Source organism: Juglans microcarpa x Juglans regia, chromosome 4D (genome assembly GCF_004785595.1).
Source record: "Juglans microcarpa x Juglans regia isolate MS1-56 chromosome 4D, Jm3101_v1.0, whole genome shotgun sequence".
NCBI lineage: Eukaryota > Viridiplantae > Streptophyta > Magnoliopsida > Fagales > Juglandaceae > Juglans > Juglans microcarpa x Juglans regia.
The window spans coordinates 35,432,343-35,448,102 of NC_054600.1; the positions used below are offsets into that span (position 1 = coordinate 35,432,343).

Genomic DNA, 15,760 nt, shown 5'->3' on the forward strand with positions numbered 1-15,760 from the left:
GCTTCGGAGTCTCGGACAGTGTTTTATTTATTTATTTAATGATTAAATAATTATTCTTTTTAATGAAATTGTAATTTTTTTAAAAATATTTAAAGGTGTTAAAAAAATAAAAAATATTGGATACAACCGCGCAGGGTAACTACGGCGTAACCGCATCCCACATGGAAAAAAAAATGAAAATGCATCACAAAGATCCAAAACCGCATCGTTTTCATTTCCCTCCTACCCAAAACCAAAAATAAGATAAAGTCCTTCGTATCCCCCTAAATCATAGAGACCCATTCGTCTTCCTCAACTTGCAGAGCAGTCCTCCTCCCACGGTTCCAATGAACCAGTCACTTGTCTACGAACGTCCAACGGTTTCAACCACCACGTCACAGCCTCCTCCACTGTGCAACGTCAAGATCCTCCACAGCCCCCGCCCTACACCGCCGTCGCCCAAGCCAACGTTGGACGTCCAAGAGGCCCCTGTTTTTGCACCAAAAAACAGAGCACTGGGCTCTCAAATCTTGAGCCACCATGAGCCACTACAAACCACCATCACCGAGAGTCCAACCACGTCGAAACCCACAGAAATCGTCGACTGTTGCCACCTCAAGTCCGTCGTCCTCCTCACGGTAAGCCATTGTCATCTTCTTCATTTCTCTCCCTCACGCCATGTCCTCTCTCTCACTCTCTCTCTCGTTATTTCTCTCTCCCTCTCCTCACTCATCTCTCTCAGTGCCCGGACGCTCTCCCATCAATGAGAGAGGGCTTGGGCGACCACCATTAGTACTCTGTTTTTTGTTTATTTCAGTTCCCTCCAGCGTGCATGCGGAAGGAAAGGAAAATAAAAGAGACAGAAGAACTGATTTTTCTTTTTTTTTTTTTTAAAAAAAGAAGAAAACAGTCACTGGAAGAAAGATGCGGGGCTTGATCACGATTTTGAACAAAAAAAAAATGAAAAGAAGTAGCAGCGCGCAGGACCATCCATTCTTGATGCGGAAAACCATCAATTCTTGATGTAGGGAGTTTCGTGGTTTGGAGAAGAAAGGAATACAAAGTTTGGAGAAGAAATAAAATAAAATAAAATAAAAAGGAAGAGTGGGATAGTAACTTCGATGGTCGTGGGTTTGGGAAGAGAGAATCAGATTTGTCTTATTTTTATTTTTATTTTTTTAATAATATATCGGCTAACATGGCATAATACATGTCACCCAACCGTTGCTCACGCCGGTTGCATATAGAAGAGCTGTAAAAAAATATACTCTTGGGAGCCCTATGTGTGGCTGTAGATCCACCCTTATTAATTTTAGACGATAATAATAAAGAAAATTATATTAACAATCATCGAGTTTGTAAGTCACATAATTGTTTTTTAAAAAAAGTAAGTAAATTTACAAGAAATAAATAAATTTTTTAACAGTAAATCCCACTTCTTTTTTTTTTTTAAAGATTGTGCGACATTTGTACATTTTACGACTGTATCTAACATTACTCAATAATTAAAAAACTTATTTATAAGGGTAGTTTGATAAATTAACTCTTAACTTTGAATTATTTATTTCTTAAACATCATTTAAACATAAAATAATTTCAAATTTCTCAACTAATCATTATAATTTTTACTAATTTAAAAATAAAATACAAAAATCAATATAACTTTTTTTAAACTTTAAAACAAAAATGATATTAACAAATAATATTTAAATAATTTTTTAAATTTATAATATTCTTATTCACCTTTTTTTCTCTCTTATTTTTTAAAATTCAATAAAACATTTTAACTTAAATCATTTCCTTACTATTTACAAAATTATGATATACTTCAAGCATCTAAAGTCTAAACGAGTCCTAATCTTACCTCTCTTTTAATACTTGTCAATATATACTGTTAACACATGATTTAATATTTTTTCACATTAGACCCTAAATTTGAATAAAAAACAATGATGTTATATACCGCATTTCTATCCCATTTTCATTTTCTTACGTATATATAACATTTTTTTTTATCATCTTTAGATAATTATTTACTTTTTTATATAAAAAATCAAAAGTTAATAGGTAACGTTACCTCGTTAGAAACTAGAAAGAGAGAATAGAGGGACGAAAATGTAATATATAAAATCTTTTATATGGGAATTGAACCTACAACATTTTTATAATTATTTTACAACTTTACATTTTTAATTGAAAGGGATACTTACATTAGTTGAATGTAGAATAATTATAGAAATATTATAAATCCATCGTTTCTCCAATAATATTCCCAAAACATTTCAAAGGAAAGTTATACTTTTAGATAGGGGTGGCAAACCGTATTTTTTGGTCGTGTTCATGTCATATCAAGTTATGAACATTCAATTATATAAGTCAATTTGAACCCGACCCGTTAAGTTAAACGTGTCAAAATTTCAAATTCTAACCCAACACATTTAAATAACCGGTCGTGTCGTGTTATCTGTTTTGATTCGTTTAATAGTTAATTATAAATAAATTAAAACAACATGACCCATTTACCCCTGTTTGGATACTGAAAGGAAAAATGCTACTCTCACTGACAGTTGGGTCTCGACAATTTTTTTTTTTGTATTTTACTTTATGATTAAAGAAGTATTTTTTAATAATGTTATGATTTTTTTTTTAAAAAAATGTTTAAGGGTATAAAAAATGAATAAATTTTTTTTTTTTCTTATCCGGATCCGTCTTGTGCTACACTCTCGATTGGTGTAATACTGCTCCAGTGAAAGTGTTTCAACTGATCTGCTCTCATCATTACAACTTTATCAAATTTTCATACAAAATATAATAAACAATTCAACTTTTTCAAATCTCAAAATAATAAATAATATTAAAAAATAATATTCTAAAAATATTTTATTTAACTTTTATCTAAAATCATTTCATCTCATTTCAATATCCAAACCGCACCTTAAACCATTTTCATGTGAATGAACTAACATACATAACTCGTTTGACTTGATTAACATAATTTCACATAAAAAGTTAAAATCTATATTTACTAGTAGCCACAATATCTTAACAAATATATATCAATATTTTTCAAATTTTAACATATAATAAAACCAATATTACAAACCATACAATAATAAATATGAGCATAGGTCTAAAATTACAATAAAAACATAAGTATACTATGAAATATCAATATTACGAGTTAACAATAATAAAATTTTAATTTTGAAATAAAATCTAAACAGATCAAAATAGGTTTATTTCATGTGAAACGGGTTGACCTGTTAATAAGTCATGTCTTAATGGGTTAATCCATTTTGACTCGAACCTATTAACATCAAATTTGAATCCGCTAATTTGATATCGTATTCGTGTTGAATTCACAGATCGTGTCACATATGGACACCCTTACATTTAGAAAAATATTAACTCATCGGCTGTCATAAGTTAGAATTAAACTATACATTTTATTTTTACCGTATAAATTAAGCTAAAAACAAAACATAAAAAATTAAAATTCTTACAAATTATGATCTTTACGTTCTTTTTTCTTTTTTTTTTTTTGACAGCATGATATTTACGTTCTTAAGCATTGGTAAAGCCACGTGTAGACTTGGGAGGTCATAGCCTCCAAAAGATTTAAAATCTCCCTCCCCCTCTCATCCTTTAATAAAAACTTTGAAAAAAAAAAAAATCTTGATCCAAAACCCAAAAAAAAAAAAAAAAAAAAAAAATCCATTTCATTAGTCACCCTCTCGAATTTAAAATTGTTCTCGCAACCCACAAAAGATTCAAAATAACCTCATAATGTACATAAACTTGATAAACAAACCCGGACTTTGTTAAAAAAGAAATGGAAAATTATAACCTTACAATTATTTTACAACTTTTTTAAAACTCTACATTAAATTGAGGACAGTTTTGTTTTGTAATATTAAAATTTATTTTTAATAAAGTAGCATGATTTCAGTAGTTGTTTGAAAATAAGTTGTAAAATAGTTGTAAGATAATTATACGTATATCATTAATCAATAAATAAAATTAATGGACAAGTTGTTCAAGATCAATTAAGTCAAATCTAAGTTCAGCTTAATTCATTTATTAAATGGCCGTTAGTAAATGTTATTAAATGATAATTTGTATAAAAGATTGACACAGCTCAAATATATTCAAATACCTTTACATTTATTATTTTTGTGGTACTCTATTTAAATTTTTAAAAAGAATATTTATAGCCTCTAAAAGATAAGAAAAAACTGTGTTTATACTGTTAGTATGTGTGCAACGTGTTACTTAAATTCTTATAAATAGAATCAGACTTTAGTAATGTATTATTATTATTATTATTATTATTATATATAATCAAGTATAAAGAACAAAAATATGCTATATAAAATATTTTAATAACTATAACAAAGCTCCAAGAGCAGCCGTGAATCGTGATGCCAATTTATACGCAGTGCATATGAGCAAGGCTTTTTTTGAAAAAAATAGGGTAATGCTATACTTGTAATTTTTTTTCATATATTTTACAATTCGTTTTAAATCAGTTAATATAATCGTATCATTTCATTAAAAATTTTACATTACTATCTTTATTTTAAATACAGTTGTAAAATAGTTGTAAACTAATTATAGACTTATCATTTTATAAAAAAAATAATGAAGAAAAGGCTTCTGAAGCTATTTTCTTCTGTACCTCGTTTGATTATACATATAAGATGATATAAGAAATCTATGAATAATAATAAGATAATTTTTGAATAGTAATAAAAATCTTTATGAAATCTTAGAAAAATAGAGAAAAAATGTTAAATAAAAAATTATAAAGTTAAAAAATGGATAAAATATAATTTTTTAATATAATTTTTATTTTGAAATTTAAAAAAATTAAATTATTTTTTAAATTTTATTTGAAAGTATAGAAAAGTTATAATAATTAAGTGATGAAAAATTTTAAATTTTAAATTAAAAAATATTATATATTTAAATATTAAGATAAAATAAAATGAGATGATTAGACTTTTCAGAATCCAGTCTCTCTCAACGTTACGGACAAAAAAAAAAAAAAGAGAAAAAAAAGAGGACTATATGCGTGCTGCTCTTCCATCCTCTCACAACAGGAGCCCTTCCATCCTTTTACGTGGTGCACCTATCTCTGCCCTTTCATCTCTAATTAATTACCGTTGGCTCGCTCCCGAACAGAAATATTGTCGGTCTTCTTCCAAATGATTTCGTGCATGAAATCGTATATTAATATTAAATATAAGATATTTATTTAATAAAATAATAAAAATTAAATAAAAAATTATTTTTCTCTCAAATTTTAATTTTAATTTTAATTTTAATTTTAATAAAAAAATTATGTAAATATTGATACATAATTTGATGGGTTAAACCGCTTTTACCTCACCCTTACGGTATATGGGCTATCGAAAATAAGGTAATGTGAACACCTCCACCTGGGTTACATCGGAATTTTATTTTTAAGAAATGACAATAAATGCAGCTAACTGCCATTTATAAAATCAAAACCAAAAAAGAAAGAGAAGACCGTGAACTGAGCTACCAAGATAACCCATAAAAAGCAAAAACAGAAGAAACAGAGGGCAGAAAAATGAATATATAATTCAAAGTACTATTAAAAGAAGGGTTTCTTTCCTTAATTTAGAAGCTCCTTTGTAGCCTCAAGCCAGAAAAAGAATACAAACCCCCCCTCGTCCCAGATGCGACCGACGCCTGCCGGTACAAGTGGCAGCACTGGTGGTGGTGGTGAACTGAGTCGTGGTGGACTCGCCCGCTTCCGCTCTGCTCCCGCCAGCTGGTTAGAGGCACTTCTCGAGGACGACGAAGAAGACCCCCTAAAGCCCAACCAGAGTTTAACTCAGTTACTTGCAGCTTCCAACTCTTGCACTCCCACTCCCACTTCCAGAGAAGACTCCGCCACCTTTGATTCTTCCTCCGCAGATCCCGGCCTCTTTGACTCCGGTTCCTCCCCCGGCATCTTCAGGCAGAATAGCTCTCCAGCTGAGTTGCTTCAGAATTCGAGTCTTGGGTCTGCAGGCTACTTCTCCAACTTTCGTATTCCAGAAAATTACAACTATGTGTCGCACAATATCGACACTCCTCCCGGTAGTAAGCGGGCGAGGGAGGTTGAAGCCCAGCACTTGACTGCAGCAAATTTTTCATCTCGGCCGGTACGCTGTTTGTTTATTATTTGAAGCTAAATGTGGGTTTCTTTTTATTGTGTGTGATTTGATACGAGAGAAGACTAATAATAAGCAAAACAAAGAAACAAGATTTGTATTATTCGCTTTTGTTGATTGTGTCTTTTTTGGGTGTATTGGAGAGTGTTGAGTGTGGTATATATGAGATTTTAGAATATGTTGATATACCATTGGGTAGTTGAATATTAAACCTACGCTAATTTGACTGTTAATATAGAGTTGTACAATGTTTTTGACTTATTCTTTCCAATCTTATTTTGGGGTAGAAAGGGGAGCAAAGCGGTCAGGGACCTGATGGGGTGGGTGGTCTAAGAGATATGGAGATGGAAAATCTTTTGGAGGATTCAGTTCCTTGCCGGGTTCGGGCAAAGCGTGGTTGTGCTACACATCCCCGTAGCATCGCAGAGAGGGTGAGACTGATTACTTTGTTGCTGCATTATTGGATGTTATCTAGAAAGACTTTTAAGTGTTTATGTTTAGTCCTAAATAAAGTTTCCTTTGCCTCCCCCTCTCTTTTGGCTTAGGTACGAAGAACACGAATAAGTGATCGCATAAGGAAGCTTCAGGAACTGGTGCCCAACATGGATAAGGTAATTCTCAAAATTACAACTAATCGGAAATGTCTTTTCTTTACTATATTCTACACCATTAAATGCTTGATTTCAAGGGAAAATATAGTTTGATACGCTTCATATAAATAATAGTGTGATCCTAAGTTGCATTGTAAATTGAATCTAACTGGAAAACATATTTGAGCAAATGGACTGTAATAAGTGTTGTTCACAGCAACTGATCCAGGAAACTGTAGATGAGGGAGCCAGAGCAAAGGATTCTGTTTGTTTGGCAACAGTCCATGTGAAATAGATTTTTATAATGGTCCGAGGAAATTTTCCATCCATCCAATCCATAATATACGTCAGATTAAAAATTCTAATCAGGTGGTTTTGGGGGCCATGGACTCCCTTGGCTTCCACAAATTCCCTCTCTGCATGTATGTGTGATGTATTGTTGATTATTTAAAGAATACTTACATATGATAAGTAATAAGCAAGAAACTAGTGTATTAAGGAAGCCAAATTGTACTTGATAAATTTTAAGTAATATCTAGAGCGAAGCTCTCTTTGTTGTGACCATCCATCCCATTATGTCTTTTCTCATTGTATCTCCCCCACCTCCAGAAGAACTCAAAACAGTCGATCAAAAGAAAGAAAGAAAGTCAGATGCTGTTGGTCCTATATCATTTTTAAGGACTCTAGGGCTGTCTGCCTGGACTATTATATCTGCAGGGCTTCAGCTCCATTAACATACATTAGCACGGCCTAATACCTTTACATAATATCCCAGTGATTCTAGTTTAGGTTTTTGTGTCATGGATATGCCAAACCTCTTTTTTTCAACTGTTGAATAGCACTTGATCTCGTTCTGAATCTAGTTTGTTTGGTCACAATTGTGATGCCCTCAGCGGTTTTTTTTTTTCTAATCTTTGATTGTGTTCAAAGCTTACAAGGCCTTGGTTTGTGTCCTTTGTTTATTTCAAAATATCTTGTGAATGTTTGCAAATGCAATTTAAAATTGAAACAGTCAGTTGACTTTTTGTGTTGTGTTGTGGCTAGTTTGTTCTTTATCTAAGCTATTTGTTGGTAATTAGTCATGTGGATGGCATATATAATGCTGTTTGTGATGGCTGATTCTTGTAGCTTTCTCACGATATGTCCTATTTCTGAGTTTGATAATGGAAACAGATTTGTGCATTATTTATTGTGGCTTAAGCTGGTGATGCGTCAGTGTAATGAAAAAGTTAAGAGGTTAATCCTGATTCACTCTTTACCATGAGATGATAAAAATTTTCGACAATAGTTCACTATCATATGAAAAATCATGGATCCTTCTGCAAGCTATCGTCATGCTTTGAGGACAATTCAGGAAATATTTTAAAGTTGAGATAATTGGATTAGGCCTTATTAGTGTCGATTTGGGGGAATGCTTGATGATTTTAACCAGTATCATCCTTTGGCTTCTAATGATGGAGAGAGGAATTACAAGTTTCTGTCCAGGCTGCATTTTGACCTCAGGAGCATTTGCTGTTAGTCTTGGTGGGATGAGAACTTCCCATTGCTTGGTAAAGTTTGTATTTGAAGGGCCTCTGTTTACGTATGTACGTCCCCCAAGTTCTGCTGGGTAAGACAATTTAGGCTTAGATTACCAGTAGTCAAGTTTCTCAGAAATTGAAATAGTGGCTCATGGTTACTTGATTATGACTGACATAATTTTGGTTGTTTTCGTAGTTAGTTCATCCAAACTAATCGGCATGTTGTGCGTCCTACCTTGATGTTTATAAAGGATGCTCCTTGCTTGGGTCATATTATTGCTACTCCCAAAGTGGAAAGTGTGGACTTCTTAACAAGGGAAATCCACTGTTGCTTCTCCAAATTTGGACTAGGCTAGCGATCACCTTGATGGGAGGTCCATAGATGAACTTTGTACCTATGTAGGATGTAATGTTGTTGCTTGGAATGGAACATCCAATAATGCGGTGGCGAGATATAGTCATGCATAAGTGGCGTAGTTCGTACAGGGTCATGTCCCATACAGCGCATGGGATGCATAGTAAGATCTTTCCCAGAGTACATGAACTGGTGTTCTTGAAAGAAAATCAAACACGTTCATGTGGAAATTAAAACGTTATTGGTAGATCATGTGATCAATTAGGAATTGCTGGTGATTAAAAATAGAGTAGTGCTATTTGAAGGCATTTACGTACACCACACACCATCCACATGGCATATTTTGATTTGTAAGATTCAAATTTTAAAATTGATCTTCCAAATTAAATTATGCCATGTTGATGGTATGTGGTGTAGGTAAATGCCTTCAAATAGAATTATTCTTAAAAATAATCATTTTAAAAATATTTGAAACAAGCTGGGAATGATGGACATGTCTGCTACAGGTAAAAGGCAAGAGAGAGCTTTAAATGGTCCTTAATGTGCAAAACCTGGCATATTGGTGGATTGAAAGAAGACTTTTGTTCTTACTTTATGGATGGCCAAAGACTATGGCTCTTACCTAACCCCACCCCCCAATGTGCTAAACCTCACTGCATTTAGTTTTTTACCCAATGTTAGAGACAACGTCCTTCCTCCTTCCATTCACACTCGGTAAGTTGCATGGCTGGAGAAAAGTTAGATGGCATAGATGGAGTTTTCAAAGCAATGTGTTTATTTTGTTGATTTAGATTGTGGTTAACCAGTCATATGCATGCCTGAAGGTTAAAAAGTATGTGGACAAAAACTGAAGGGTTAATATTTTAATGAGTGGTGGGTTGTTTCTTTTAAATCACTTGCTGCATCTTGATTAACAAGCAAGGTGATAATGGAGATATAAATTTATGCTTCTGAATCTTTAGGATTTAGCAGCAATTATTTATTTTGGCATGTTCATTGTAATTTGCAGCAAATAAACACTGCAGATATGTTAGAAGAAGCGGTGGAGTATGTTAAGTTTCTTCAAAAGCAGATTCAGGTACTCCCTGCTTTGAGCAACTTTGAAAGATTTTTTGAGTTTATAATAAGATATACAGGCAGATGAATGAAATTGTGAGATTTTGTTGGGATTGCCATTTTATTTTACGTAGCTGGCAAACCCAAATGTTCTTTTTCTTCCCCTTCTTCTAGGAAAATGATTAGATGCTGAGAGGTATGCGTTTGAGAATAAAAAATATATATATATATATATATATATATATATATACACGATTTGATTGTGTATGGTGATTGACTTAAGTACAAAACAGAATGCATATTGTTCACAAATCGAGACTTCCGGAACATTGCAGGAACTCTCCGATCATCAGCAGAAATGCAAATGCATAGCCAAGGATTAAGCACAAGAGTATTAAAATAGCTCCCAGAATTGTGTAATTATATGATTTTTGAGGATTCAGTCAAGGTTCGCCATATTGATTTGCCATTAATATTCTCTGTGCTCTCAAATATACGCTTTGTAATTACAAGATCAAGCACAATCCTCTTTGATATGTAGATTTCAGGTTCAATAATTGAGTCTATAATTGGGTCTGTAATTCCGACTTGGAAAAAAATGTTGTAGTTGCAAATAATGCATTTTTTTTCCCAATTGCTGTTGCCCCAACTTCCTTTTTTAAGATGATGTATTTCTTTCATAGTCACTTCCATGTTTACGGAAATAAGTGGAAAATTTATATTTTCTGAAACCATTGTGTTCACTAATTACCAGAAGTTATAAATATATATATATATATTTATATATATGTATATTGGGATGGATAAGATCCTCCCTAAAGAGTAAAGAAGAAAATATTTACGATCATCATTCCATTTTGCAGTTGTCGATTCCAAGTGAAGTGTTTCAAGTTGATAGTTTTGCAATCTTCTATTGACGGGGCAACGTTTTATGTAAAGGGAAATGATATTCCTCCAGCTTAATTGAAGATCCCTCAATCGGAGAGTTTTGAGCTCCCCTTCTAATCCAAAGCGTGAATTTGCTATCCAGGTGTAACGTTATAAAAAAATCAGAAGCCGAACATTGCCTTGGATTTTCTGTGCAAAATCTCTTTCTAACATTACATGCAATATTAAGAAAGTTTCTCATGTATTTCCGTCCATGTCACAACCTAGAGCACAAGTATCACATATATATATACACGGGAAGAACAGATCATTTATATATATATATATATATATATAGAGAGAGAGAGAGAGAGAGAGAGCAGCATATATACAAAACAACACTTCCATTAGCAGGTCAAGTACTGAGGACGCTGGCCTAGGTAAACGAGATGCCAACTGAGAGCCATCAAGGTCAGGATGTTGAGGAAAGACGAGTAGGTGTTTAACTTCTTAAGCTTGTCATTTAATCTAACAATCCGAATCCTGATAATTTCCTGCTCTGCTCCTTCAAGTGAGGGTGCAGTTGTAGTTGTGGTTGAAGCGGCAGGATCAGCATCTTGTTGCCGCTCAGAGGCCCGCTTAGGTTCAGCAGTCAGTTCCTCTCTCTCTTCCTTCTTCCTTCTCCATCTTTATCCTCTCAAACATGATCTGTATTTTACAACAGAGAGAAATGAAACTTTTGCTAGTGAATTTAGCAAGGGATGTAAAGATATTTGAGATATATACCTTAGTGGCTCGTGGCTCCAAGAAAAGCATATTGAAGAAAACCATCAAAAGCGAGGCCAATAGATAATAGCCTTGAAACCTTTCGGCTTTACTTGAGAACAAACTCTTCGTATTGCCCAACAAGAGCCCCATCAAAGACGCCCCGATGCTAACAGCCATGGTACTGAAATACACAGGATATATCTTGCTCTGAACTATCCCGAACTGCTGCCTCGGAAGGACCCCGGCCAGTATATAGCTCGAAATGAATGTAACCCAGACGCACATCCCGTAAGCCGTGGCCAACCCCAGTAAGTTGATCACACACATCAAGCAACTCATTGTCTCCGGGGACTTCACGTACTTGGCAGCATCACGCCCAACCTCTCGTCCTCGCTCGAATTTCCAACTCAATTTCTTCTTACTCTGATCAGTCTTTAACTTGTCCGCAGCGTGCTCTGCCGTCTGCTTGGCTTCTTTGGCCTTCTCCACCACATCTTCTTTAGCCATCTCCACTCTATCTGACACGTTCCTGGCTATATCCTCTCCAATCGTCTTGGTAATGTCCTTTGCATCCTTTACACACTCTTTAACGCGTTCTTCAACCTCGCGAGCTTTCCTGGGTACCGTTTCTTTCGATTTACCTAATGTGTGCCCTGCAGCCTCTCCAACCTCGCGTGCCTTCTCCTTTGCCTCTTCTTTTGCTTCATGTGCCACCTCCTTCGTCTTGTCAATCGCCTCGTGTGCCGTCTTAGAAACCATCTCTTTAGCCTTACCCATTGCACTTGCTATCTTGTGCTTGCATTTGCCTAAGGCGTCGCATATGAGCTCCTTATGAGTGACATAGCTCTCTCTGATCTCACCGTTTTCAGACGACTGTGAAAGGCCTTGGCCGAGATTCGGAAGGAATGAGGAGGCTTCTTTTATATTCTCCTTAACGTTTTCTACCATACCCGATGCGGCGGATGAGATGCCCCCTTCAGCGCTGGCAATAGAATCGGGCTTGCGTATGTGGTGTTGCTCTGGTGAGATAGAGACTATGGTGTTAGGCTGGCCATCTTGTTCATACTCAACAACAATCGTTCTATGGCCTTCTTTCACTATCACGTCCTGACCATCTCCTTGCCTCTGCTTCTGCCGCTCTGGGCTTGGAGACCACACTCCGGCTGCTGCCAGTGAAGTGAGAAGGAGACAAAAGGACAACAGGTTCATCATCGATCTTAATTTGTTTCTATTGATCTTCCGGTTTAATTTGAATCAGAGGCTTGGTAAGTAATAATGGTATGATGTGGAAGTTGAGTTAATTGCTAGATTTTGCGGTGGGGAGGTAGCTAGCACGTTGCGGTTGAGTTCAAGTGACGTGTGTGGGTGTGCATCACTGCATGCACACGTAGTCTATCTGCGTGTCGAATTTGCAGGGCCTTACTTTAAGTAGTAGTTGTGATAGGGCCGGCCAGAAGGGTGTCGAATGAATGTTTCGATGGTTGTTTTGCCGAGTCCAGCTGTTCTAATATATGTTCCAACTAATTATAATTCATGACTAGTGGTGATTCTTAAGATATAAATTAAATAATAAAATTTATTTATTCTTATTGGTTGTTTAGGATAAATAATAAATTTACATGGTATCAGAATAGAAATTTTGAGTTCGAACTTTAACTATATAATTTCCTTCATTTAATTAAATACTCAACGTGTTGGATTCACTCATTGAATAAAAATTCCACGTGTGAGAGAGCGTTAAGATATATATTAAAGAAAAATTCTTCTTATCAGTCACTATTCACCATCCCACACTCTACACTCTATGAAAAACATCCATATACCCTACGAAGGGAATGGATTTGGTGGACTAAACTACCTGTATTAGGTTAATTCCAATAAGCTCGTAACAAAGCATCATTACACTGAAGTGGAATGATCCCAAAACACTGCTTTAAGGCCCACATCAAGTTACCTATGGACCGGCATGATCTAAAAGCAGTTAGGGTGGTGAATGATGGAACATGTCCTGATGGAAGTGCTGGATTACAAAATCAAGATCATGAAATGATGAAATTAGTTGTCGTGAAGCTAGTAAACTGCCAGGAATGGAAAGGAATTATCTAATTTCTTCCACTGATTGTACCGTAGAAAATTTGGACAGTCTGAGATGACAATAGTCTGTCATTTCCACAATAATTAAAAAAGAGTCAGTACTTGAGAAAGAACATTGTGCCGAAGGGACTTCTACGGAAATGCCCTGTTGTGATGGACTTGAAGACAAGGGGAATTTGATGTAGGATGAAGCATCTGCATTTTCCCCGGAAGGAAATGCTTTTAAAATGAAAATCTACATGAAGAGTGATATTAACTCAGACAATGGCCAACCTGTTGACAGAGAAAATAGTGAGTTAGAAGATGGGAGAGTGGACGGGTGTTGGTCAAATGCTGGTGAAAGTGGACTGAAGTCTGTGATGCAGGCATGCATCTTCTCACGAGAAACAATATAGAGCCGAGTCTTCATCTTCTAACACAACACATAGCTCTTCCAGCTTCTTCAAATGACAGCTATCAGGTAACTTCAGTGGATGCTAAAGCCTGTATGCATAGCAAAACTTGTGCCATCGAGACTTCCATTTGCATGGACTTCAGGAGTAATCTCAAATAGTCTGCAGTCCAAATTTCAGCCATGGGTATGGAAGCAAAAGATTCCAAAGATGTGCTGGATCTTACCATATTTCAACCCGGAAAACAACAAAATGTGGATAAGGCTTCAGCTATTGTCCATGTCATATTGAGCAATAGTAATAGGGTGGTGGGGATGATTTCAGACCATAACTCTCCTGCTGCGGAAGATGTTGATCTTCAAAATCCAATCTTGCTTAAGAGTAAAGTTGCAGAAGTTTCGAATAAAGATAAAGTGCAGCCTTTTTATGAGCTGGATGATGCACTGGAGGTGGCTCGGAGAGTTGCAAGAGAAGTGGGGAGAGAAGTTGGTACATATGGGGAGATCTCAGGAAGCTCTTCTTCTGTACAAGAGAAAATTGGTGTGGAAATTCAAACGAGCTCTGTTGATTCGCAGATTCAAATGAAAAAGACTGCTTGACAGAAACTGGAAGCAGAATCCAGTTTTCTAGTAGTGAACTAGATAACTGTTATAGTGTCTGTTCCACCAAAGAGGTGGTAAATCCAAAAATGTCTGCAAGAAATGAAGGATTGTACTTGGAAGTCAAAGAGCCTTCACATGGCATGGATCCCAAGATGTAGCTGCCAGTGACAAGACCAAGACCAATCTCTTTAGAATTGATCTCAATGAAAATATCTTGCCCAATGAAAAGGGATACCCCAACCATTCAGTCAATTTAACTACATGAAGCACAAGCTGGTTCTTGCTCTCTTGTACACACATAGCTCTTAGAAGCGTCGGACCAAGCGTGTCCTTTCTTGGAGCTGATTTTTTTTTTTTTCATTTATACAGTTGATAGTCTCGATCCCTTCTACAAAAACCGACCATCTTTCCACCCCATTTGTTATCTTTACCACATACAATAATTTCATTTGAAAATCTTTACACCACATATCAATTTAATTTTAAAAACTGAATCTTACGACTCAAATTATGTCATCTGAAGTTCAAGACATATACTCTCTAGAGCAACCACTACACCTGCATGCTCTCTGTACCCTACGAACTCAAGTGATATTGAACAAGTAGAAAACGCATTCCTGTCGTAAGGGAAAGCTTCAAAGGCCTTATTTATTTATTTATTACTATCTATCGAAGACAATTGTAAGAAAGCCATGATATTGACTAGCATGCATTTTCTTCCCATATCTGATTGGATTGAATTGGTTCATGGTATTAACCGAACGCGCATTGCCGTCTTGTTTCCTCAATTAATTTACATGATGAACTTGCATGACGAAGAATGACACCTTGCAATTTCATCTGTCGCAATTTCAGTTATCCAAATTCTTTCGAGTCTGCCCTCCATTCCATTATATGGTGTGAAACCTTTTGTATCCCTCGGCGCAGCAGGCCGAGTCCCTAAAATTTATAGAGATTGACCAAAGTTTTAGAAATCATGTTTAGATGAATCTTAGAAAGATCCCTGTATGGTGAGACATACTCTGTCAAATTTATTTGAAAACGATAAAGGTTACACACAAGTTTTAGATGTGTAAATATTGCATAGATACTTGATAAAAAAACAAAAAGAGCATGTCCCACCACAAAGTATACTTTTTTTTTTAATACTTTCACGATTGAGTATTTTTTCTATAAAAGGACTGTCAAGGATTATATACGTACAAATAATTTCTATGTCAAAAAGAGTTTTGTATTTCTATCCAGTTAAGTACACGTGTCAGTGTGTGTGTGTGTGTGTGAGAGAGAGAGAGAGAGAGAGAGAGAGAGAGATGATCAGTGGCTCTGGTTTTAGCATTGGTGGGTGTGATGAG

The 15,760-nt window shown here is 35.3% G+C and overlaps 2 protein-coding genes across 7 annotated transcripts; one reads left to right on the forward strand and one right to left on the reverse strand.

Moving 5' to 3' along the window:
- The first annotated feature begins 5,619 nt into the window (after nucleotides 1-5,619).
- LOC121259907 (transcription factor bHLH80) lies at nucleotides 5,620-10,317 on the forward strand. 6 transcript variants are annotated; one of them, XR_005939651.1, is made up of 7 exons: nucleotides 5,631-6,155; nucleotides 6,452-6,595; nucleotides 6,710-6,775; nucleotides 7,928-7,990; nucleotides 9,136-9,343; nucleotides 9,639-9,707; nucleotides 10,021-10,158. XR_005939651.1 is itself a non-coding variant. In XM_041161713.1 (5 exons), the coding sequence occupies exons 1-5, from the start codon at nucleotides 5,685-5,687 to the stop codon at nucleotides 10,066-10,068; spliced, it is 798 nt and encodes a 265-aa protein (XP_041017647.1). In that variant the 5' UTR covers nucleotides 5,620-5,684; the 3' UTR covers nucleotides 10,069-10,317. The 6 variants fall into 6 exon arrangements, 3 of the variants coding, with proteins under 3 accessions (XP_041017647.1, XP_041017645.1, XP_041017646.1); XR_005939652.1 differs by lacking the exon at nucleotides 7,928-7,990; XM_041161713.1 differs by lacking the exons at nucleotides 7,928-7,990; nucleotides 9,136-9,343 and having other exon boundaries at nucleotides 5,620-6,155; nucleotides 10,021-10,317.
- Nucleotides 10,318-10,797: 480 nt separating this feature from the next.
- On the reverse strand, nucleotides 10,798-12,630 carry LOC121259909. The gene is made up of 3 exons (XM_041161714.1): nucleotides 11,339-12,630; nucleotides 11,203-11,260; nucleotides 10,798-11,114 (listed from the first exon to the last, which is right to left on the reverse strand). Exons 1-3 carry the CDS (start codon nucleotides 12,530-12,532, stop codon nucleotides 10,960-10,962), a joined length of 1,407 nt encoding a protein of 468 aa, XP_041017648.1. The 5' UTR covers nucleotides 12,533-12,630; the 3' UTR covers nucleotides 10,798-10,959.
- Nucleotides 12,631-15,760: the final 3,130 nt, after the last annotated feature.

Excerpts from the sequence above, each read along its gene's own strand:
- LOC121259907 (XM_041161711.1), top strand. The coding sequence starts at position 5,685 with ATGCGACCGACGCCTGCCGGTACAAGTGGCAGCACTGGTGGTGGTGGT. Across the intron at positions 6,596-6,709 it reads CCCGTAGCATCGCAGAGAGG|GTACGAAGAACACGAATAAG; the intron begins GTGAGACTGATT and ends CTTTTGGCTTAG. Across the intron at positions 9,708-9,968 it reads TTCTTCAAAAGCAGATTCAG|TACAAAACAGAATGCATATT; the intron begins GTACTCCCTGCT and ends GATTGACTTAAG.
- LOC121259909 (XM_041161714.1), bottom strand. The coding sequence starts at position 12,532 with ATGATGAACCTGTTGTCCTTTTGTCTCCTTCTCACTTCACTGGCAGCA. Across the intron at positions 11,261-11,338 it reads TGGAGCCACGAGCCACTAAG|ATCATGTTTGAGAGGATAAA; the intron begins GTATATATCTCA and ends TGTAAAATACAG. Across the intron at positions 11,115-11,202 it reads AAGAGAGAGAGGAACTGACT|CAGAGCAGGAAATTATCAGG; the intron begins GCTGAACCTAAG and ends CACTTGAAGGAG.